General features: G+C 38.4%; 1 protein-coding gene across 3 annotated transcripts in view; it reads left to right on the top strand.

Moving 5' to 3' along the window:
* COMMD10 (COMM domain containing 10) overlaps positions 1-25,996 on the top strand; it is a 110,546-nt gene that overhangs the window by 73,021 nt on the left and 11,529 nt on the right. For 2 of the 3 annotated variants that reach the window (XM_089512379.1, XM_089512331.1), the window contains one exon: positions 32-587. The exons of the other annotated variant lie outside the window; for it this stretch is intronic. In XM_089512379.1, the coding sequence (XP_089368505.1) occupies positions 32-70 (39 nt within the window). In that variant the 3' untranslated portion in view covers positions 71-587. Of the gene's footprint in view, positions 1-31; positions 588-25,996 lie in introns of those variants that run through there. 3 annotated transcript variants of the gene reach the window in all.

The raw sequence follows: 25,996 nt of genomic DNA, 5'->3' as shown, positions 1-25,996 counted from the left end.
ATTTTTATGTTTGTGTTTTTCTATTAAATAGCTGGAGTCCATACAAGCACAGCTGGATTCTCTTACATGATGCTGTGTGAAGGCTAGTTTCACCATCACATTCCTGCCACTTCAGTATTGAAGACAGATTGGCTGACAGACTTTGTTGAAATATTCAGTTGGTTGCTGGCTGCAAATTACTTATCTATTCTTGAACCCCTGACATTAGACAAATGAAGTCCTAGTTGAGAAAACAGAAGTTGTAATTGACTTCTTCATTTTTTCGGAGTATTCACATCTTACATCATGAGCATTGGGAAAAATATCATGAGGACTGGAAGAATATCATATATTGTTTTGCAGTTCTTAGTGTTATTTTGAAGTTTGTCTTATTTTGTACTGTTTTGTTTGAGTTTGGGGGGGGGGAGGGAGTTGGTAACAATTTATAATAGTGGGATACATAAATTATAAGTATACTGATATTGTTGAAAGAACTGAAAAATATATTGCTTCCTTAACAGTAGAAAAAGAAAACTAAAATGAACACAGGTAGCTTTTTTGGACTTCTGATTGTATCATACTTAAAAAAATAAAATAAATTTGCTTCATTGGGACTGTTTTACTTTATTTATTCACATCAAACACATTCCTTGGCTTTGGTACTACAAAGAACAGCAGTGTGTCATTGTAAAAAACATTTAATAGGATATCTGATGTTAGACCTGAGAGAAGGAGGGTGCAGAGTAGGCAAGTTTGTGAGTCTGCATCAGTATTGTGATGAAGGTGTAAATTGCTACCCATGCAGGAACATCATAATAAAATTTCCTATATGCAAGAAGTGTCTCAGTTAAAAATGACTCTTTGTAAATGCAAACATTATATTGTTAATTGATTCTTTGCATTTTAAATCACAGGGAGATTTGCTCTTTCCTGGTAATGAATAGATTTCCAGTTTTCAGTCAAACAGCACTTGTTGTGTAAATAGTAGTTGTATTTTTTAACTTCTCAGTTAAAATAAATCTCAGTAAGACTGTAGTGCAGAATGTCAGTTAACCTGGTTTGCTTGGTGTGATAGTTAATGGTTTTACTTTGGCACTCTTCCGTTTTATTCTTACAACAGTTTTATGAATTCCCACGCTATTCAGTATGACTTATTCCTAAGTAAGCATTGCATAGGATTGTACACTTTAATGGACTCTTTAAATTGGATTGAGGGTGGAGGAATGCAGGAATGACTGATCTGCTTTACTGTTCATTTCCCCAATTGAATGTAACTTTATGAACTGCCAGATTGTTTAGAAGCTTGAAGTCAGCAAGAATACAGGAATGCCCATTAAGAGTACTTCAATATACTGGTAACCAATGTGTGCAATGTTGCATTATCCTGAAAGCTTTTCTGTTCTTTCCAGGGTCCTTCAGAACTATTACGGAAACAAAAATTAGAGTAGGTGGAACAGTAGATGCAGTGTGCAATATTTTAAATGTATTGAAATGGAAATGCATTCATGTGTAGAGGGTAAAACAAAATATCAGATTTATTGAGAATTTATTTTTGACCCATATCAGTTTAAATTTGTATCTGATGCATGTTGAAACAGTTAAATCCAGAGTAAATTTACTGCCCTTGTAAACCATAGGCTGTTGTCCAAGGTTAGCTGAAGACTCTGACCTGTTCAAAGTTCCTAATTTTTAAATTTAAAAAATAAGACTGTAAGGAGGAAGGACTTTTTACCTTTTCACTTAACCAACACATCAGAGTTTGAACTCACATGCACTTGTATATTTTATTATTATCATTATTTCAGTCAGGAATAGTCTTTGGTTTCTATCAGTTTTTAATTAGTATGGGCAAATCAAGAAAATGTGAAAAAAGACCTAGTATGGAACACACCTGCGGTCAGGAACATGAGATTGCTTTTCCACAGTGTTTTTCAGGTTTCGTAGAGTGGATGCTGTTTTTCACAACTTTTATTTATCTGTTTATTGTATTATATAACCTTCTGCCCTTCCACAAAATTGCTCACATTATTTATATAATTTCGAAACAATATTCTACCTTGGCAGTAGTCAGGGCCAGAATAATCATTTTATAGTTTGTATATTTCTATACCAATATAGTTTAAGACTCTATACAGTTGCCTCAGCCCCTAGGGCTCGAGATACAAAGGGTTTCTGTTGGTGGTGTCACTTTTTGAAGAGAGAGTTTGGAAGAAAAGGTTATCCCCCCAGCCGCCATATCACCTAAAGTTCTTGTTTGAGTTACCTGTCTTTCCCCAAGAAAGGAGGAAACGGAGAGGGAGGGAGAGAAGGAAAAAGGCTAGTTGGCTGGCTGTTAGCTCCACTGTTGCTCAGCTGCTCATCCCATTCCTACCCCCTTCCCACAACAGAGCAGCCACATTACAGAAATCAAGGAAAGATTGACTGGGCCTGTGCGTTGCTATTCAATCCGCCCCAGCTACAAACTAGTGAGAAGAAGCAGGAGAAAAGTCTTTCCCTCTCCCTTTGGCGCCTCGAGGAAGATTTAATGGATGGTGTAATGGTTAATGGTTCAGTGTGCAGGTATTACAGTGAACCCTTCCTAAATTTGGGGATTCAGTTCTTCACCCCCTCAACAGATGGCAAAAAACACATGGTTGCACCCCATGTTATTCCGTGGTGGTGACGTGTACACAGACGTGTTACCTCGCCCACATGCACATGCCCCTATTTGATAATATGGGGAAAAGCGATCCCTAGGAGGCCAAATCCATGGACCACCAGGCCACCAATATGAAGGATCCTCCTGCTCTCTCTTCCTTCTCTAGCTTTTAAATCTTGAGCGGTCAGCAGCGACAAAATATATTTGAGGGGAGGGTCCCCTGGTAAAAAAATGATTGAGAACCACTGCCCTACAGCATCTAAGGGGACGAACGTTGGCCCCTGGACCTTTGCTATTGCTCACTCCAGGCTAGGTGGACCAATAATCTGATTGGGTAGAAGACATATTCCCATGTTCTTATTCCTGTACATAAATAACCAATCCGTGCAAAATCATTTCCATAAGAGAAGACATGGTCTTGTCCTTTTTGGAATTGATAGCAGGGAGCTTGCCTAGACAAATCTAATGGTAAAAACATGGGCAGTTTTAGCTACCAAAATGTATATCAATCACTTCTGTATAAGAAAGAAAGAAAGCTAGAGTGTAATATGGGATAAGTAGAACAGACCTTATGTCCTACAGCTATATGGGTGTTTATGAAGCAGCTAAAGCATAAAGTTTGCAGGTGCTGAAATGTAAGCATGAATCATTTCCAGATTTCACACTGATTTACATTGCAGACTCAAGTTACATTCACTGAAAAGGCATCAGCAGCATTTTTGCATTTAGCAGGCTTGAGTATAAAATTTTAGATACTGGTGACTTTAATTTCCTGCCAAGAGTTTTTGATAAAAAAAAAAGATAATGTAACTCACTGAACAGATGATACAATTCTTTTCATGATAAAGATTCCAAATACATGAAGTTGAAGACAAGTCTATGTTATCTTGGTTGAAGACAATTCCATGGGCAGGCAGAATGGATTTTAAAAACAGTATTTAAAATTTAAATATTGTGCCAAGATGCCAATGTTATCATAGTAAGGCTGAGGAATAAAATATCATTATACCAGCCCTTGTTTGTATTACTAACATTGAAAACAGATGTTTACATAAAGTCTAAGGAACTGGATTTCAAAGAGATTTAAAGATTTATCCTTTTCTTGTTTTTTTTTCTTTGCTGTCCTTGTCAAGTCACTTGACTAATGGCAACCTCTTTAACGTCATTGGCTTTTTTAAAGGCAAAGAATACTCCAAGGCAGTTTGTCATGGTCTTTTTTCTGAAACACAGCCTCCAAAACTTGGTATTCATTAGTATTCCCCCATCTAAGTACTCACCAGACCTGATCCTGCTTAGCTCCTAAGATCATAAGGAATTTGGGGTCTTTAGGTGCCTACAAAACCAGGTTTCTAGTTTGTAGACCAAAACATTTGGCTGCTCTGAATGGGTTTTGATAAGTAAATAGTAGATAAAGAACTCCAGTCTAGATTTGAAGTAAAGGATGATTGGAGGTGTGTTAACTGCATTCCACTAGGGCCTGATACCCATCACATCCTCCACATGTGCTATTTGCATTGCAAGTTACTATTCACACACACAAAAAAGCATTCCCAGTGTAAACAGGGTAGGAGATCTAATCGGAACATCTCCAGTATGCGCGTGGGAGGAGAGAGAATTGAAAGCCCACTCACATCATGGACATAATCTGGATTCTACCTATTAATTTAATTTTTGAAAGCCATTTATACTGTTTTAAGTGTGTGAATGGCATTTTGCTGTATGTGTGGCTCTGTGATACCATTTACCAATGGCATTTGCTCCAGTCTTCATTGATGTGCATTAGAATGGAACCATCTCTGTTTTTTCTCTTTTCTTGTATCAGTGTTTTATTAGTGTTAATATGTTGCTGCGCTTAGTGAAGGGCACAGGAAAATTGGTGTTGTTCTACATGTTATGTCAATGCAATACAGAAGTTACGAAAACTGTTGGTTTGTATCTTCCCTGAAAGTTGGAAAGTTCAGTCTGGAATTAATGTTGACTACTTCAGTCTATAAAAACAATGGGCACAAGGAAAGGAGGGATTAACCAATTTCACAAAGTCTCTGCTGCATATCAGTTTAGACAACTGGTCTTGTTTTGTTCTAGTAAATGATTCCAGAACAGAGATTAAGGAAAAGTTGTTTCGATGATATATTCTGTTAACTTACAATCACAATTTTATTGCCTCTGTTATTTCTTCTGGTTTGAATTGCAGCTCTTAACAAACCATGCAGGAAAAAAAGCCTCAAGCACATTGAACACAGGAGCTCTTCAGGTGAGCAGGGTTATGAGAAGCCCAGCACATCAGTAAGCTTCGTTTTCCCTTTGTTCTCCTTTAAATAGATTGCAGGCTGGCTCTGGTATCACTTATTCCAGCTCTTGCTCGCTAATTTTTCCTTTCCTTTAGCCCTTTGCTTGCTTTTCTCCCTCTGGGTCTTTTCTTGGTTTAAAAATCTTGATCCTCCTGTTCAAAGACATTTTGTTCTCCAGTGGCAAAACACCCAAATCCTCTTCACCTTTATTGTATTGTAGCCACGGGTAGCACTTGCCTTTCTTTTTGCTCTGTTTGTTTCTCTGCACTGTCACCTCTGCTCTAGGTAAGCTGCAGCAAGTCGCTGTCTTTGGGACATTCAAATTCCTGCTCAGCCATGAAGTTAACTGGATAGGCTTCAGCAAGACCACTGTTCTCTTTGCTTAACTTATTCCACTGAGGTGCTGGAAGAATAAAATTGGAAAATCCGACATATGTCATCTTGAGTTCCTTGGAGGAAAATGAAGATGAGCATACAGTCAGCTCTCTGAATGCACAGTGTTTATATAAGGTGTATGTATATGAAATATAAAAGAATTTTGTGTTTAGACTTGGTGTGTATATATATATATATATAGAGAGAGAGAGAGAGAGAGAGAGAGAGTAGAGTAGAGTAGAGTAGAGTAGAGTCTCTATTATCTGACATAAACGGGCGGGCTGAAAGTTGGCTAGCCGAAAATGTTGGATAATCCAGGGGGTCCAAGAAAAGCCTTGAAATCACTATGAATTGCAAACGTATTGAAGTTTTACTGCAGTAACAGTAAAAGTAACATTGCAGTAACATTACAGTAACAACACTGTAATGTATAAACAGTTCAGACTTCTGAAAATGTAAAGAAATTACTGAACAACATTGTGATGTACAGTACGTACTATACAGTATAAACAGTTCAGTCCTCTGAAAATGTAAAGAAATCACTGAGCACCGACGTCAGATAATCCAGAATGTCATTTTATCGAAGGTCGGATAATCAAGACTCTACTGCGTGTGTGTGTGTGTGTCTGTGTGTTCCAAGTCTAAACACAAAATTCATATATATTTCATATACATACACCTTATGTACACAGCCTATAAGGAATTCTATATACAATATTTTAATAATCTTGTGCATGAAACAAAATGTGTGTGCTTTGAACCATCAAAAAGCAAAGGTGTCACTATCTCAGGCACACATGAAAAAAGGTTTGGACTATTTGGGGTTTCAGAATTCTGGATAAGGGAAACTCAGCCTATTATAAATAATAAATAGTTGTGTACCTCAAGTGAGAGAAGATCTAAAATCAGATAAAAATGTTCTGTTGGAGCAATTCCTCTATTTAATGATTCACTAGAACCCAAATAAAGCCCTCTGGAATTCAGTCTGGGATATCAGTATGCAAATATTTCTATATGCACCCTGCTGTTCAAAGCTTTTAAGACAGCAGCACTATCACACTGCCTGAGTTGGGTTTCTCAAACTTATCTAGTCACATCTTTTCTGTCACAAATTTTGTCTACAGTACTGGAAATAATTTAAAGTCGAGGAGAATGAAATAGTATGCCCCATTTCTGTTCGTATTTACTCTGGATTGAATCTTACTGTGTATAAACAGTGGCATCACTACGGTTGGCATCACCCAGCATGGTAATACATGGTCTCACCCTCCCCCACTGACCTGCTCGAATACCACACCATACAGAATCCTTTGTAATGTTTTTTGTATTAATGTAACTCACAAATTGTAATTTCTATATCACTGAATGTAATGCCAATATGGAGTCAAAGGCTTTCATGGCCGGCATCCATAGTTTTTTGTGGGTTTTTCGGGCTATGTGGCCATGTTCTAGAAGAGTTCCTTCCTGATGTTTCGCCAGCATCTGTTGCTGGCATCTTCAGGGAATGCTTGCCTGGAAAGGAATCTTTGAAGATGCCAACCACAGATGCTGGCGAAACATCAGAAGAAACTCTCTAGAACATGGCCACATAGCCCGAAAAACCCACAAAAAACTATAGTAATGCCAATAGTTAAAAGGTAAGGGTATTCCCTGTTGACAAAGCTGTCAAGCCGTATCTCTGTTCATCTCTGTTACTAAGCCAAAGAGCCAGCATTGTTAGAGACTACTCTGTGATTATGTGGCCAGCATGATTACAGAGAACACTGTTTACCTTCCCACCGAAGTGGTACCTATTTATCTACTTGCACTTTTACATGCTTTTGTACTGCTAGTTGGCAGAAGCTGGGACTAGTGATGGGAGCTCACCCCATCATGTGGCACCTGGGCCTTGAACTGCCAAACTGCTAATCTTGCAATCAACAGAGTCAGCATCTTAACCACTTGAGCCACAAAATTAAAATTATAGCTTTAAATTACAATATCACATACACAACCTAAATGTATTTACATGTACATGTAAAAGTGCAAATTTGGTAAGGTGATTTTTTAAAGAAAAATTAAAAAGAATAATTAAAAGATTTATTTAATTTTAAAATTTTATCATTTTAAAAAAAGAGGTCTGTTTCTCCTCCCACTCCTCCCATCTTTTCCACTGAGCTCCAAAATTTTACTGGGACTCAGGCGAACATTACAACCTGTTTTTGTCAGAAGGCAGATATTTGGGAAGCATTGGTGTCACCTACCCCCTTAGGATGTCAACTTGTGTGGTCTATATCTCCCGCATTCCCCTAATGATTCCACAGTGTATAAAGAATTTGTAAAACCCAGTTTTAGTCAATAATTTGTAAGAAAGAAGCACAGAGAAAAGTTCTTACATTAATAATTATTTACACATCACTGGGATGGTGCAAACTGGACTACCCCACAGCAAAACTGTAAATATCAAGCTGTACATTTCCAGTTTTATCAGTGTATCAGCCCCTGAAAAAAAATCTGTGTATTTTATCTGTCTTTTGATTTTATAGGATAGGGACCTGAGACTGAAGAGTCACTTCCTAAAAGCAATTAAGCAAGAAAATTTGTAGATGACTGATGGAGAATATTAGCCCAGATTCAGATCTAATGATTCATACTCTGGCTCATATGAATTCTCATGATTATTTATGTATGATCTGTGTTTGTATGTGTGTAATTTTAAAAAAAATATTTATAAATGCTCATATATGTCTAGTATATGACTTGAGCAGGGCTTGGAAATGTTAGCTATTTGGACTATAACTTCCAAAATTCCGTGTAACTTGTTTGGTTTTCCAAGTTCTGGGTTTAAGAATTGGAAGTTTTGTTGCAATGCTTTGTCCAATGAACTAGTGTGCCACATTTTACTTCTGAACATGTGAAATTCTCTAAAATACTAAATAGGAAAAAAGTGTGCTGATAGAATCAGTGTGTTGGACCTCTGTACAGTGATCGTGATTCAAATTTCTTCTCAGCTATGAAGCATATTTGAGTGGTTTTAGGAAAAGCAATTGCTAGTTCCAGCCAGAGTAGATCTGTTGAATCTGTTGCTCAGTGATAAGTCAACACTTACATTAATCCTATTGATCTAGTGGGTTTTAAGTCATTGTTCCTATACGCCAGTCTTAAAAAAGAATCGGCCAAAAAGAAGAAGAAGCCGCCATCGCCACCAAAATAATATTTCTAACAAATGAGGATTTTTTTCTGTCAATGTACCATTTCTGAAAATATTTTTCCACCCAGCATAAATTTTAAATAAATACATAAATACATAAATAAATACATAAATAATGAGTACGGTCCATAGCAAATTTCACCAGTGTACTTCCATTGAACTAGGGTTGCCATATTCCAGTTCTGCAAATCTGGGCAGCCTATTTTGCACAACAGGCAAGTTATGCATATTAATTGTGGTATTGCTTATCTATCTGGTAGGTTTCTGTGTTTCACTACTGGAACCATGTATATACTAAGCACTGATCTCAGAGAGACAGTATTGTGTAACTGGAATTGAAATCTTTTTTTATCATAAAGCTTACTTGCTGACCTTTGGCCTTTTGCTACCTCTCAGCCAAACCTATCTTACCTGGAAGTTATGGGGATAATTGGTGAGAGAACACCCATGTAAAATTGGCCAGGTACATTGCTGGTGAAGTTCTAGGTGGCACTTCTTCATACGTATGAATTGCTGCTCTTAAAAACACAATGATCTTCTCTTACCCTGTTGCAACTTAATGTGAAAATAGGATATACTGTAACTGTCCTATATGACTGAATCTGAAAGGCATTCTTTGGCTAAAGAAAAATACATATTTTGAAATAAGTGCCTACACAGTGTGGCAAACATGTTTTGTTCTCTTAACAGCAGTTTCTCCTCCCATTTGATTTGAATCTATTCTATGTCCACCACTCTACTGAGCTATTGTAAACTTCTTCTTGTGCTGCTATATAACAGGGAAACAACACCACATTGAGGAATGGTACTTTTTGCCTAAATAAATAAATATATACATCTACATGTATGTATATAAGTCAAAGGCACAATGAAAAGAGGAAGACTACAATATAGATAGATTCATTCAAAAAAGGAAACCATGGCCCTGAGTTTGCAAGACCTGAGTGTGGTGTTTCATAACTGGGACTCATGGAAATTTCTCATCCATAGATTATACATCAACACTGACTTGAGTCAAATGACAATAGTAAATCTCCCTGCATGTATACATATTGTGTGTGTGTGTGTGTGTGTGAGTGCATGCATGCAAACATATACATAAAAATACAAATATTTCTGTGCATATTTGCTATGCACATGCACTTAGCCAGAATATCTATTTTACTTAGTAAGGCATATGTCTGAGCATGCAATTTTAATCACTATACTGCAGTGGCAATCATATTGCCCTCCAAATTTTTTGGACTACAAGTCCCATCTTACCCCATCATTGGCTATGTTGGCAAGAGCTGTTGAGAGGTACAGGGTCCATGAAATTCCTTGCTATACCATAAGCTCTTGCTAGCAAAATAAGGGTGGCAGTGGTGGAACAGCTAAGCCCTCTCTTAGTTTTAAGGCTGTATTTGGCTCCTATCTTAGACTGATGTGATTTAGGCTGTATCTGCATTGCAGAAATAATCCAGATAGATACCACTCTTAGGTCCCATTCACACTGGGAAATAACCCGGTGTGGAAACCTGGTTATTTCCATAAATTTGTCACAATTGAATCTCTGTGGCATTTTGTCCCAATTTCCATTCACACTTGAGAATGGGATAAAATGCCACAAAGAGATTCAATTCAGGCAGGGAAAGAAGAAGAGGAGGGATGACAAGGAGGATGTCGGCAAGTGTGGGGGGAGGAAGAGGAAGGAGGACAGACATGACCTCCATTTTCAAAACAATCCCATATGATCCGAATATCTTCGGTAGTGAGTTCTCACTACCAAAGATATGGATCATTGCGGCGCAATCAAAAAGATGGGGTAGCTGACCAGGTGCAAACTGCACTGGGTCAAGTGTGGCTTTTGGCAGGCCCCCCCCCCCCCAAACTGCACACAATTGGGGAGAGTGTGAACACCATGGAAATAACCCAGTTTCCACACTGGGTTATTTCTTAGTGTGAACAACCCCTTTACTACCATGGCTCAATGCTATGGAATTCTGGGAGATGTAGTTTTGTGAGACATTTGTGAGAGATTTAGCCTTATCTGTCAGAGGGTCTGGTGCCTCAGCAAACTACAGTTCCCAGAACTCCATAGCATTGAGCCATGGCAGTTAAAGTGATGTCAACCTGGATTTCTGCAGTGAGGATGGAACCCTAGCATATTTGGTGACTGATGGCAACTAAAAGACTATGTACTTTTTGCCTTCTATCTAGATTCCAAAGGAATAGAGACATACTTGTGTTTTCTTTTTTCTTTTTTTTATGAAAATTCAGAATCCAGGCCTGCTAATATTCCAAACAGATACTGGATAGAAAGCTTAGAATCCCAATAAAATCCAGCCAAACCCTATGGAACCCCAATGAATTGAATGGGAGCTGCAAGATTGCTTGTGGCTCTTATTTATTTCTGTGCAAGTGGTCCGGGAGCGTTCCCAAATGGAATTAACCTTCTTATTAGTCTCTTACTTGTCTCACAAGATCTCTGCTTTAAAGCAAACTTGTCAGTTTGTTTAATCTTAAGGCTGCTTTTTTCATTCTTTTCACTCGCTTGTTTATTTAGCACATCTTGTATTGACAAAGTGTTTCATTTTCTTCCTTTAACACTTTGCTTCAGTAGCCTGTAAAAATACATCTGGGAGTGAAACTCATGATAGCCATCAGCGTTATCCCAGGAATGTTATCTCATATATATATATATATATATATATATATATATATAATACTTAAAGGAAGAATACATGTTAAAAGTGATATTTGTACAGCTTGGTATCCCCTGATTGGGGTGCTCTGCCAAAGAGGTTAGCAGTTTGTGGGTTATAATGGGAAAGAAATGAACATACAGAGCTGTGGGCACAGCTGTCTGGAGATTATTCATCTGACAGCACTGGATTATTCAGATGACAGGACTGAATTTGGACGCATCTGCACTGCAAAATAATCTGGTTTGACACCACTTTAGCTGCCATGGCTCAGTGCTATGGAGTTCTGGGAACTCTAGTTTGTTGTGGCACCAGAGCTCTGCCTTATTCATTTAATTTATACCCCACCTTTCTCCTTGCATATAGGCTTGCCATATCCCGCCTGGGGGTGGGACTTTCCCGGTTTGGGGCGGGTCCACACGGTCTCGCCCTGGTTTGCCCCCCCCAAAAGGTCCTACATTTTAAAACCATGTCCTACATTTTTCCCGGTTTGGAGGTCCTCGGGGATGGCAACCCTACTTGCATAGGACCCAAGGCAGCTACTTAAACATCTTGAAACTGTACTGTATTTAGATATAGTATATATTTTAGAAATCTTGGGGTGAATCTACACTCTATAAACAATAAAGTTTGACATGACTTTCACTGCCTTGGCTCCATCTGACAGAATTGTAGGATTTGTAGTTTGCTGTGGCACCCACACTCTTCAGCAGAGAAGGCTAAAAACCTTGTAAAACTACAAAGCCTAGGTTTCCATAGGCTGGAGCTACAACATATTGGTGTCAACCTGCATTACTTCTTCAGTGTAAATGCACCCTCGAAGAATTTTTAGGTATAAACTGGCCCAGAGATTTTAAATGTGTCTTTGTTTCCAGCACAGAGAGGCCTGAAGAATTCCTAGCTCTAATATGTGGGAGCAAGAAAATGTGTGGACCTGTTGATATACATCCAGCAGTAACAGGGACTTTAATATTAATTTAAAAGATAGGTTTGTAATTGTTTTTCCATATTTAAAGTTATTTCCCTAATGTTATGCTTGAGCAGCCAAATCTACAGGAGTATCTAGTGTCAGGCAGAAGGCTTCTTTGTAATAATTAAACTAAGCAGTCGGCCTGTATTTTATGCTGCATGCATACTTGATTTTTCCAGGCCCAATGGAAGAAATCAATGAGACTGTGGTTTTACTACCTTTGCATAGAGATAGCTCCTGTCAGTGTGTTCTCCACTGCAATTATTTCTTTCTCTCTGTGTTTGAAGATCCAATGGGAAATTGATCCATGGCTTTGCATCAGTGCATCCACAATATAAAAATGCTGTTTAACTGTTAAAATTCCTTTAAAAAAAAAACCAAAGCAAAAGCCCAAACAACCAACTTGCATCATTTCACTATAACTTTCATATGGATACAGGCATGAGGAAGGTTTTTCAGTTTGTACTGAGTGAAAAGATTAAAGGGTCGTGGAAGAGACGGGAGTATCTTACTGACAGCATGCTCCAGTGTAAGATATTTTCCACTGAAAATGATGTTTCACCTACAAATATTTGGCAATACATTTGTGTCATCTGTGTTTGACATTAAAAAAAAAAACGTGTCCCTAATCAATGGGGTGAAAATAGGAAAAAATAAATAAAAGGAAGCATAATTTTAGAAACTAATAAAAAGCCTGAGGAGGCAGATTTCAAGAAAACATTGTAAGTAGCAATATGTATTGGAAATTACAAGGGCTGACCATGTTTTTATGTGGCATCTTCAAGTTGTTAAAGTTCTGTTTGTTGTGATCCTGAATTGTGCCTCTCCTATATAGCTAAAAGCAACATTAGCATATTTAAGATGAGAAATGTGAGAATATGTTTAAGTGTTGTTGTTTTTTTAAAAAGACCATAGCCAATACTACATATCTATGTTCAGTTCCTGCCATCTCAGCAGAAACAGGAAAGAGTCCTCTCTGAAACCCTAAAATTGCTTCAAATCAATATATCTTATTTGGTTGTTGTATGCCTTAAAGTCGTTTCTGACTTATGGCAACCCTAAGGTGAATCAATCATGGGTTTTCTTGGCCAGATTTGTTCAGATGAGGCTTGCCATTGCCTTCTCCTGAGGCTGAGAGTGAACCAGGAATTGAACCCTGATCTCTAGAGTTGTAGTTCAACACTCAAACCACTCCACCATACTGGCTCTGTAAACAGCCGAACAAAAATAACAACATCAAGGTATCTAAATGTAAAATTACATGACAATTATATGATAATGTACTCAGACTGAAATATGATATCTCAATAATATTATAATGCAGTAACTCATTATATTACAATATTACACATATGTATAGCACTCCCATTTAGAGAAATATATACATTGATAACAAACATGAAATTTTACCTATATCATTATACAAATCTGTTATCAGAGAAAAAAATATGTTTAAATTCAAAAAGTTGTTATAGGATCACAAATATAAGAGTCTCTGATGACCCCTAATCCTGTATATTCCTCTGTTTTGTTGACTCAGGTGATTCTCAACATTCTCTACAACTCCTTTTTTTTTTTTTTTAAGTCTCACACACAGCTGCATATAGACACTTCTGAGCTAGATAGTTTGATCTGATATGAGATGGCATCCTATGTTAAGCCAGTAGATCTGATCACAGAGTTCTTTCATGTGAAAGTTAAGACAGGACTAGATGAGTAAATGAAAAAGGGAAATATGCAAGTCATCTTCTTCAGCAAGCAGGAATCAGGACACTTACCCAGGTTAGGAAAAGCTACCTTTTAGACTACAACTGCCAGATTCTGTAGACTGCAGTCACAAGGGTAACTTTTCTGAGCTATGCCATTGTGCTCAGCAATACCCACCACCAATTAGCTTCATTTTTTTCTGGATCATGGAGACCAGTGTCAGAAGTCAGTGTTTATGACACTGACCACCAAAGTATTCTTTACATTTTGAAAAATGGCCATTGTCAACCAGCACTGTGGGTGTTGTGCTTCTGTCAAGTTGGTATATGAGACGAGCACTTTCTTTTTCTGTGCTTTTGTCATTCAATGCCAATTCAAGATTCTAGAAGTCAGGCTAAAATGTACATGGCATGGCGGTTCACATACCAGAATATTTTCCTTCACTAGTCTATTAAATAATTGTTGTGATAACTTAACTAGGAATAAAATCCAGTTGTTTTTGTGCAGTAAGAACAGTTCTATTTAAAAACTAAAGCCACGAGTTGCAACTCTATAACTGCAGACTGTTATATAAAGAGGTGTCATTTCTACTGTCTTTTGCTGTTGTTTTTCCATAGCGGAGGTGTGCTTCAATTTCTCACCACCCAGTAACACCAACATGTTTATACAAAAGGCTTTCATATTTCTTTCCCCACTTGTAATAACAGTTTACCTACAGGCTTCAGCTGATCAGCAAAATGGTTCTAATGGGGACAGGTAACCCTCCTGCCTGTAAGAAGGTAGATCAAAAGGGGCATGACTGTCCAATACGTTTCCTTAGGACAGTGATGGTGAACCTTTTAGAGACCGAGTGCCCAAACTGCAACCCAAAACCCACTTACTTATTGCAAAGTGCCATGTCCCTCTGGTTTTCTAGTAACAAACTCTGGCAAACTCTGTGCTGGGGAGACGGCACATGTGCCCACAGAGAGGGCTCTGAGTGCCACCTCTGGCACACGTGCCATAGGTTCGCCATCACTGCCTTAGGATAAGTAACATAACTACATGGTAATCTGAAAAATCCAAGGCTCAGTTTGGTCTGCTGAGGAAATGCAGAAGAAAAAGTATCCAAAGACTTAGTTTACAGTGGTAATTTAGAAAGAAGACCAGCCTGGTTTGGGGATGCTGGTGGAAGAAACTCAAGCTGGTGTATGGATATGTGTGGGACTTGGAGTGGATTCTGATAGATCACTTCTGAAGTCCATCCCACATGTTGTGTTGCCCCCCCCCCCCTAATTTACAGTTGGTTTTTGTATGGAAAATTTAGATCCCAGTCAGGGTAATCAGATGTCATAATCGCAAAAGAGGACATTGCACCGTAAGATGTAGGACATTTGAGAAAAATGGAGGGCATTGCCAAATAAAAGCTAAAACATTTATATAAATATAAATTCATGCTCCTTAGTCATGCTCAAAATGTAAGATATTTTGGAATTTCTCCTGGACAGAAGGTTAAGGACATGTTGTGGAAAAGGAGTACTTCTGGTCACCCTGCATCCCAGTACATAATACAGTAGTAGTGGTTGTTATGTGCCTTCAAGCCAGCATTGTCTTATGATAACTCTATCAAAGGATTTTCTTTGGAAGATTTATTCTCGGGAGGTTTACCATTGCCTTCCTTTCAGGCTAAAAGAGTGTGACTTGACCAAGGTCATTGAGTGGTTTCTATGGCTGAATGAGACTTCAAACCCAGAGTCCTGGGCAAAATAAAGTAGCTTCTAGCCACTTTGAAGGTGGGGCATTTATGTGATGTACACCTTCAAAGTGGGTGGAAACTGAAATGAAGCGATGCTCTGGGGCTAAAAACCAGAACAAAAAGAAGCTGGGACACTCGGGCTTAACCTGGAAAATGTGCATCTTCGCGCCTGCATTTAAATCTCCTGACGTGAGTGTGGGGCTGCGGCAAAGCCAAGAAATGAAAGTGCAACAACTTCAATGGATATAATTACAATATACACAAACTAGACAACCCAACAGGGAAGCATGGGGTGAAGGGGGGTGAAAAGGGCATGTAGGGGGGCTTCTATGATGTGCTTTACCAATGTATCTGTCAGCACATTGATGCCCTGGATATGGGGGGGGGGGCATCACATGTGTGACTGTCTGGCCAATTAAAGGGGTGGCTGTGCAATGGGATGGCATCTGGGCAGATGTGGGAGGCACTTGGAGGTCGCAGGTGGTGTGTTTGTGTGATGGTGTACTTGTATGGTGGGAGGCAACAACAAGAACAACAAAAAACCCAGCTGTGTGGCTTAGACCATGCATATTCAGTCCCACTTAGGAGCAGGCAGTGTGGGCAGTGGGGTTTTGACCCATTTTTGGAAGAAACAGGATGGAGCCATTTTTTTCCTGCCCATCTCTTCCTGTCTGTATAAGAAAGTTTTAGCCTGCTGAAAGAGGGGACCATTCTGGCCTCCCTGGGAAGGGAGTTCCAGAGTCTAGGAGCAGCCACTGAGAAGACCTTATCTCATGTCCCCACCAACTGTGCTTGTGATGGTGGTGGGACTGAGTGAAGGGCTAGTTCATACAAGGAGACACAGGCCCTAAACAGATCGGCTCTTTGTGCTGGCCTGGGCCCAAAAGTAGGGCTAGATAGGGCTGAGTGGTTACATGCGCCTAGCCCTACTTTCTCCACCAGTGCACCACCTTGATGATGCACGAGTGTCAAAGTGCCCAAACGGCACTGGGCAGAAGGGGTGTCATCATGGTACATGAATACTATGAGTACCCAGACTGTTGGGGGCAAATTAGCTTACTTGCTAATTAGCTTACTTGCTGTTCACCGCTATGATCTTTGGAATAGCGGTATATAAATAAAACAAATTATTATTATTATTATTAATTACATGAGCGGCCTATGGTGCCCCCTCAAAGGAGCTGCCTAGAGCAGCTTCTTTTTAGGGAACAGGTCAGTGCCACAGCCGCCCACCTGTATAGCCCCAACGTCTGCCAAATAGCCTGGACCTGAGCCATATGGGGCTTTATAGGTCAAAACCAGCACTTTGAATTGTGCACAGAAACAAATTGGCAGCCAGTGGAGCTGTTGAACGCATTCATATAGTTGAACACATTCAACTACAGTCCTCCCCTCCCTTATGCAGGGGATCCGTTCCCGAGCCCCTCACATAAGGGGGAAATCGTGTACGCTCATGCCCCATTGAAAAAAATGGGGCGCATGCATGTGGTGCCACAGGGCGTGCACCATTCATTCTATTGTACTGCAGCTTCAGCGTATGCTGAAAACCGTGGAAGGGAAGCCCATGTATGGCGCGGGCTCACTGAATTTGCACTGCCTCTTGGGCAAATGCAAGTATCAGCAATGTCACCAAAATTTTACATGTGCATATGTGTGACAGTAACTGTGGGTGGAAAATACTGATATACTTTACTCAAGTTTTTTGTGGAATTTTCCCTTGGACTCATGCTGTTCTGAGCAGGAGTTCAAGAATTGCTAAGGTTTCCTCCCCCATTAAAGCCTGTGAAGGTAACTGCTGACAGAAGTATTTTATGCATACTAAATTTTACTCTGAAATCATAATGTATTTAGTACTTTGATGTAGTTAGGGGGGTTATGTTTAGCAAAGGAAATACAATGAATTATTTGTTTAAAGCCTATTCTTTTACACATGGAATATGACCTCGCAGGGTCAAACTACTGCTATGTTACTACACAAACTTTGAACCTTACTGTGCAGGGATCGTTTTTAAAACTTTATTCTCTGTAGGAAGCATGGAGCACATTTACTCTGAAGTTGAGGAGATGTGATAGGAGACTATGAAGATAGGTTTTTGTGAGTGCTGTTGAGGGAGACAGAAAGATTTGATTTTCATTCTCCCTCACAAATGGGAGTGATGGTTATGATAGATACTATATTCAATGATAGCATGCATGTGAATTAAGGTGGACCCTTAATCTGAATCAAGCTTGCTGCACACCAGTAAAGCAGGTTTAAACCATTATCTCTTAAAGCTAATCCACCTCATCCATAGCTTTAAAAAGAGAAAAAGAAATTCATTGTATGCCAACTGAATTGTAATTCTTTATATTCCCTATGCAGAAAGGTAGGGGCTGATTTAGATGGGAAAAATATAGTGAGGACCTGATCCAGACTATGCATAATTACAAGCAGAAAGAAAGAAAGAAAGAAAGAAAGAAAGAAAGAAAGAAAGAAAGAAAGAGGCTTTCTTTCATGCTATATACAGCCAGCCTTCTTTATTCACGGATTCTGCATCCACAGGTTCCACCGTCAACGGATGCCACCAACGATGGCTTCAAAATATTTTTTAAAAAGAAACATAAAATAAAATCCAAAACCTTGTTTTCATGCCCCCCCTTTGATAAGGAACACCAATTTACTTCATAATTATCTGTAATGGGATTTGAGTGTCCATGGATTTTGGTATCCACAGGGGTGGTCCTGGAACTAAATCCCAGTGGATACCAAGGGCCCGCTGAATTGATGTAGTTTCTACAACAGAGGAATAACCTTAGACAGCATGCATGCAGCTGTAGATTTTAGACAGGTAGACAGAAGCCTGCAGCTGCATTCTCGCTTAGGGCTGTGCAGCAGACTTACCTTATGTTATACTGTACAAAATTTGAGAAGGGAAGCCCTGTTAATCACTTGCAGCAAAAACTACAGAGTCACTTAATGAAGATTTATTTGGCATCATGCTTTTGTGGACTGCTGTTTGCTACATCCAATGGATGATGTCCATAAAAGTTCATGCCAAATAAAACATCTTCATCATTAAGGAGCCACAAGAGTCTTTGCTGGGTTTCCCCCCTGTTATTGTCTAGTTATCCAAATTATACCTATTGATCCTTTGCCCCTTCTCATTAGATCTTGTCAGCAAATATGCCTGACCTTTATTAGTATTTTATTAATTTCCAAACTTCTATGAGGGTGTTTTTGGTTGGTAGGCAGAGGTTGTGTGAGCTCTCGTGAGGAAGAATGTGATACAAACTGACTAAAATAAAGGCAGAAATGCGTAAGTACCTACATATTGTAGTGAGCTTGGGTTTCAGTATATAAAACAAACAAACAAGATAAACATAAAACAAAGTAATATTTAGAAAACACTAGGTAAAAGCGATGGGAAGTTGTAACTTCAGCTGATCATACTTGAAGCCTTTTGCAAATTTCTTAGAGATGACCTGTACTGATTAGGCCAGAAATGTTTCTGGAGCTGACTCCTCTCCTTTGTTTTGATTTTAATCCCTGCAAAAAGTTGTGCTTCGTTTAAATGGGTCTAACAAGGCAGAATAAAATTACAGCTTCTATTTGTAATCAACACTTTAATCATATAAAGTGGTGGGGTTTTAGTAATTATCCCATTTCCCTTCCCCCATTTTATTATAATTCAGAACAACAGAAAAAACTGGATGTTTCAAAAACTAGCTCCTTAGTTTGTGGCCTTTGGTTCTTTCTAAAAGAAGATCTATATGGAGATGAAACCTTCCTGAGAAGTGTGCACCTTCATGTAAATTAAGTACTTGCAGGCGGTTTACAGACTGCTCTTTTGGGGCGGCCTGTTCCCGCCCCTTTCCCCGCTGGATCGGGCCTCAGCTGCCAAAGCGGCAGCCTCTGAGGCCCCAATCCGCCACTTTCCAGGCTGCAGGGAAACGGCAAAAGGCCGTTTCCCCGCGGCCTGGAAAGGGGTGTCCTTATATGATTCCAGTTTCCACCCTGAACACATTGCAAAATCCATAGTTTACAGTCAAACCATCCAACACAATCACATCAGCTCAGACCCAGAAGACAGGGAAGTCAAACCCATGGAATTACAACAAGCATTCCCGAAGCTACTGTACCCACCATAGGAAGTAGAAAAACAAATCAACAAGGCAAGACTCAGGACTAATCTATTACAGAATAGACTAAAAACGGGAAGTACCAGAATCCCACTGGTCACATACAACTCCCAATTCAGACATATCATCAATGAACTACAACCCATTCTGGACAATAACACTATTCTCTCAAGGGCTCTTGGTGGCAAGCCTTTACTTGCCTACAGACAGCCTCTTAGTCTCAAGCAATTATTTACTTACAGGAGGATACACAACACTGATGGGGAGATGGGTACAAGACCTTGTCACAAACCCAGATGCTGACTCTGCCCACACATCTATTCAGGAAATGTCATCACAGAACTTGAGCACATCACCCACAATATTAGAAGTACTTTCATTTGCTCATCCTCTAATATGATATATGCCATTCTCTGTTAACAATGCCCTTCAGCACTTTGTTAACAATGCCTGGGGCAAGCAGGCCACTCCCTCTGGCAGAAGATAAATGGACATAAATCAGACATTAGGAATGGGAATTATCACATCCCCTTTCTCATTCCCAGCCAGTAACACACTACATTTCAATAATTCCCTCCAGCATTCATCTGGTTATCTATTCACCTTGGCTTTAGGCAACATCTTTCCTCCTGCCCTTATCTCCCAATGACCATCATTAAAATGGACATGTTACTTTATCACCATAGCCATATGTTTTGTAGTTATATTGCTGTTAGATATACAACCAGCTCATTCATAGGTATAAAGGCCATTTCCTAGGTACTTCACTCCGTGCACCTAGTGAAGTAGATTTAAGTCTACAAAAGCTTACACTGCCAACTTCTTTCTTTCAGTTACTCTCAACAAAATCCTTTAGCATACCTAATTGGTTTAATTTCACATTGTTAATTTGAGATAAAAACTTTGCTGAGAAATGTTAAACTGCTCTTTTTCATGATGCACGGACCAATCCCTATTCATTCCATGCTATTTTTGCCTCTGGTACCATTTTATTTTGGTTTTTTTGTTACAAAAGTGATGTCCCCAAAACATCAACTTTGTTAACTGATGCATATCTCTGTTCTCAGAATATGGCAAAATGTGGTTACCACCATCCAGAGCCAATCTGGAAAGTGCCAAGTTGGGTTAAACAGGAACAGAACGTTCTTTTGCTCCCATCTTCATGCTTCTTCTGGAGAATATATAAGTAAATGGTTGACAGAACCTGAGAATCCTACCTTACAGAGATTGATGAATTGCTAACTAAGAATCCATTCATTTGTCAGCACTCACTGACTTATTCTAACTGGAAACTGCTTTTGTATTTGCCAACTTAATGCTTATCCTTTTTGTGATCAATGTCTCTTGTACTTTTCTGTACAATTATATCATCAAAGCATAAGAAGGAAATGTTTCACAAATACAGGCAGAAATACCAGTGTGTGTCAGAGGATGTATTCTATTGTGAGAAAATGCAATATTGCTGTGACAACATTAAGAAAAAAAAGGTAAAATATTTACTTCTCTGATGTGTATGTCTGTGCTTTCCTACAGTTAAATATTTAAAAAGAAACAAAACTAAATAGCCATATTAATAATGGTTCACTGGACTAGCATCTCCTAACTGCCCAGTTCTGTGTCCAGAAATAGAAACTGAAGTAAATTTTCCACTTATTACCACAGAGCAGCATGACATCCCTTCATTCCAGATTTCAGGCTGCCTATCCACACAGTGGGAGAGAGATTCATTTTAAATTAAACATGCCGAGAACCTGACTTCAAAGGGAACAAGGCAAAATTGTTGCTTCTATGCTGGCAATTCTCAGAGATGGTCTTTCGACCCATATATTTACTGGGAGAAATTAATTGATCCTCTCACTTAGCCAGGGCAATTAAGTTGCAAGAAAAGACCCTTGGCAGAAAATTCTGCTGAGAAGGAAAAATACCTGTTGAAGTTCTTGTTTCCAAACTATGTCAGAAAGACAAAATAGGGGACATCTAGGTCAAATTTTTAGCAAAACAAGCAGTGATGTGAAGGATATGACAATTTGCACAGCCTCTGTAAGAAGGTTTTGAGGGTGATAGCTGCATCAGCTAACCGTTATATTGTGGAAGGAGAGACAAGTGGCCTGTTTCAACTTGCCACCATGAGCTTCAATTAATGTGGTTGCTACAGAGTCACCCACTACTACTGTTGTATCCATGTTTACAATTAGTGTGAGAAATACACACCCACCCCATATGTAACTAAAAGTAATTGACCTCCTTCAGGTATTTGGTTGATATAATTTGTATTTCTCAAGCTTTTCCTAGAGTGGCGGGGGGAGCACCTATGATTTTTCTAAAAGGCCAAAGGCAAATTGTTGCTAAAGCTGTGTTTTAAACATGTAGAGCCAGCAAGGCTTTCATAAGATGCAGCCTTTCTGTTGGACCAGTGATACTAGAGTTCAAATTTTTTGCTTTAAAATTATTCTCCCTTTTTGTTCTAATAATTATTACTTTTGATAATGTTTTATTTTTTATTTTTATTGAGTTTTAAAAAATATAACAACATATATGTAAGGTTGTATTGTAATTTTACAGTTGTTAACATTTAGATTATCCAGATGTTACATGACTTCCTTGTTGGTATTCCTATAAGTTCAGGTATCTTTGTCATCTTTTCTGTACCTTGCCACTCGGGTATTACAGTAATCTTTAAAATTAAATTTTCAATGTATATTACGTCTTTTCTTATCTTGTGTTCTACATATTTAACTGTATACTCAATTTATTTTATGAAAAACCTTTTCTTTATTAACAAAAAAGAGTCTTGTATATCTTTTTTAGCTCATTTCCCCCATAAATCTATTTGATTTAGTTTGCTATTTTTCATAAACCATCTCTCTTTCCAATTCTTTCTTATACTAAGTCCAAACGGAGTTTCAATGTTACAATTTAATGATCTCGGAGAAAATAATTTGTAAGCCTTAATCATATGCTGATTTTATTTTCTCCACATTTCCTTCATTCAAATTTTGAAAGTCTGGAGCGATATAGAACTCAAAGTTTTGTATTTGTTTGCTTTTATTTCAGTTATTTCAAATCATCCTGGAGAATATCTTCAAATAAATTCCATTCCTTTCCTATTTTTTGTGTTGATTTCTGATTAATCATAAGAGTCAATTTATCCATATATTTCATTTCTTCAACTTTCACTTTCCAGTCGTCTATTTTTGGAGGTTTTTCTGTCTTCCATCCCTTGGCAATAATTAGTCTTGCAGTTGTAGTTAAATATAAAATTATATTTTATGTTTTGTCACCACTTCTTTTATTATTTTAGCTGTCATATTTAGTAAGAATAGTTCTGGTGTAAAGGGTATTTGTGTCTTCAATCTTGATTGTATAATTTTATGTACTTGTCGCCAGAATTTTTGAACTGTTGGACAAACCCAACACATGTGGTATAGAGATCCTGCCTCTTTTTGGCATTCCCAACATTGGTCACTCAAGCTTTGGTTTATTTTCTTTAATTTTGTTGGTGTAAAGTACCATCTGTTGGAGATTTTCAAAAAATTTTCTTTCAAATCTTGCGAGGCTGTAAATGAATTGGATTTCTTCCATGTGTCTTCCCAATCTTCTAGAGGTATTGGGTGTCCTATATCTCTTGCCCAACTTATCATTGAGTTCTTGATATATTCTTTTTCTAGTTCCTTTTGTAAAAATATTTCATAGAGTTGGGAGATTTTTCCTTTATCTGGTGACCACAGAATTTTATCAATTTTGTTTGCATTAGGTTGGATTTCATTTTCTTTTATATCTTCTTTAAATCTGCTTTTTATCTGTAAATAATTAAACCATGTTAATTTGATGTTACCTTTCTCCAAATCATCGCTTTCTGGGAAATAGTATTCTCCTTTACTATTTTTCTTTAATAAGTCTTCATATTGTAGCCATTTCCCTTCTCTTCCTCTTTGAAAAAAAGGCCTCTTGGGTAGAAATCCAAAGTGGAATTTTATTATAAAAATTATTTTTTACATGGATCCAAATTTTTATGAGAGATTTTCCGATCAGGTGGTTGTTAAAGTCTCTGTTGATTTGAAATTTGTTATACCAAGCATATGTATGCCATCCAAATCGATTTTCTATACCTTCCAAATCTAATAGTTTTTGATTATCCAGTTTTAACCAGTTTTGTATCCACATCATACCACATGCTTGATTATATATTTTGAAGTTTGGTAATACGTATTCTACTCTCCTTTTAACATCTTGTAATGTGGACATTTTAATTCTTGGTATATTGCCTTTCCATAAAAAAATTCTTATCTCATTGTTCCATTCTGAAAATATCTTTTCTTTCGTTATTATTGGAAGATTCATTAGTAAGTATAATACTTTTGGTAGAACGTTCATTTTTACCGTTGCAATTCTTCCAAGCAGTGATATGTTAATCTTGTTCCATCTGATTAGGTCTTGTTTAATTTCTTCCCAAAGTTTTTTATAATTATTTTCGTAGAGATCTGTGTTTTTATTTGAAATCCAGATGCCTAAATATTTAGTTTTATTTGTTATAGTACAACCCGTGGTATTAATCAGTTTCTTTTGTTCTTTTTTCAAGATGTTTTTAGTCATTATCAATGTCTTTTCCTTGTTCATCTTAAAGCCCAAGTATTCTCCAAAGGCTTGGATTTCTTGAAATAGTTCTTGAATATTGTTTAAGGGATCTTGAAGTGTTACAACAATATCATCAGCGTAGGCTTTGACTTTTGATTCGTTATTCTTTATTTTTGTGCCTTTTATTTTCTTATTTTCCTTTATTGCCTTTATTAGAATCTCAGTTGTGATGATGAATAGTAATGGTGAGATTAGCCAACCTTGTCTTGTTCCTTTATACAGCCTAAATTCTTGACTTTTTTCACCATTGATCAGAAGTAAAGCCCTTCGATCTTTATAAATCTGTTGAATACCCATAATGAAATGTCCTTCTATACCTATTTTCTTTAAACAAGCAATCATAAAGTCCCATTTCACCTTGTCAAGGCATTTTCTGCATCGATATAGACCATTGCAAGTTTTTTTCCTTGTTAATATGATAATATTCAATTGTATCAACTATATTTCTAATATTATTTCTTGTGTGTCTTCCCGGAAGGAAGCCGTTTTGATCTTTTTGAATGTATTGTGAAATAATAGTCTTTAATCTTAATGCTAATATGTTAGTGTATATTTTATAGTCAACATTCAAAAGAGATATGGGTCTATAGTTAAATATTTCCTTTGTATTTCTTTCTTCTTTTGGTATTAACGAGATGTCTGTATATTTCCATGATTAGGGTATTCCTTCTGTTGGAATTCGATTTAAGGTCTTTTGCAATGGTTCCACTATGACTGCTTCAAAAGTTTTGTAGTAAATCGCAGAGAATCCATCTGGCCCGGGACATTTATTATTTTTAATTCTTTTGATGGTTTGACTTATTTCTTGTTTTGAGATTGGTGCATTCAATTGCTCTTTTTGCTGCTTAGTTATTTCAAAAAGTGACTTCTTATCTAAGTATTGCTGCATTTCTGCTCTATGAGCTTTAGATGTTTCTTCTTCCTTATTACTTTTGATAATGTTTTAAAGGTAGATTTCTCATTGCCCTAAGCAATAGCATCATGGGGGGGGGGGTTTGGGGGGTGCAGACCACACCAGGTGACACCCCAGAAGAGGGAGGTGACACTTGGTCAGCCCCCCACACTACCCCCGGTGCCATCTGCATATGCTGCTCCATGTGTGCATCTATATGCCGTACTGTGCACGTGCTGCTCCAGTGCGCATGCATAAGCGTTGCTCTACACCCCCTTCATGCACTGCTCTGATCCACACACAGGAAGCTCTGGCCCACACATGTGCTTCCCCATGTCATGTGCACACATCTCGGCCCCCCTCCTGCATGCACTCCCATGCACCCAGTGTGGATGGAAACCCTGCCAGAAGTCCAGACCCCAGAAGTCCCCCCCTGCACCAGGTGACACCTGGTGTGGAAGTGCAACTGGCCCTAAGGAGGAGGATTTTTTTTCCTGCCAGTTGCTTCAAATGTCAAAGAGTGGGGTGAAAGCCTGAAAAGAATCATGGGAAAGTGCAGCATAGGAGAACTGTGGATTATCTGGACTCATTTCAAACTGGCTTCAGAGCGGGCTACGGAGTTGAGACAGCCATGGTCGCCTTAGTCGATGATCTCCGTCTGAGCGCCGACAGGGGAAGTGTGACCTTGTTAGTACTCTTGAACATCTCAGCAGCTTTCGATACCATCGACCACAGTATACTTCTGGAATGCCTGAGAGAGTTAGGAATCGGAGGCACTGTG

This window comes from Sceloporus occidentalis, unplaced genomic scaffold (genome assembly GCF_023333645.1).
Source record: "Sceloporus occidentalis isolate IW3139 unplaced genomic scaffold, rSceOcc1.0.p SCAF_1, whole genome shotgun sequence".
NCBI lineage: Eukaryota > Metazoa > Chordata > Lepidosauria > Squamata > Phrynosomatidae > Sceloporus > Sceloporus occidentalis.
Note: the sequence above shows the minus strand (reverse complement) of the source record. Positions and strands in the feature narration are given on the sequence as shown.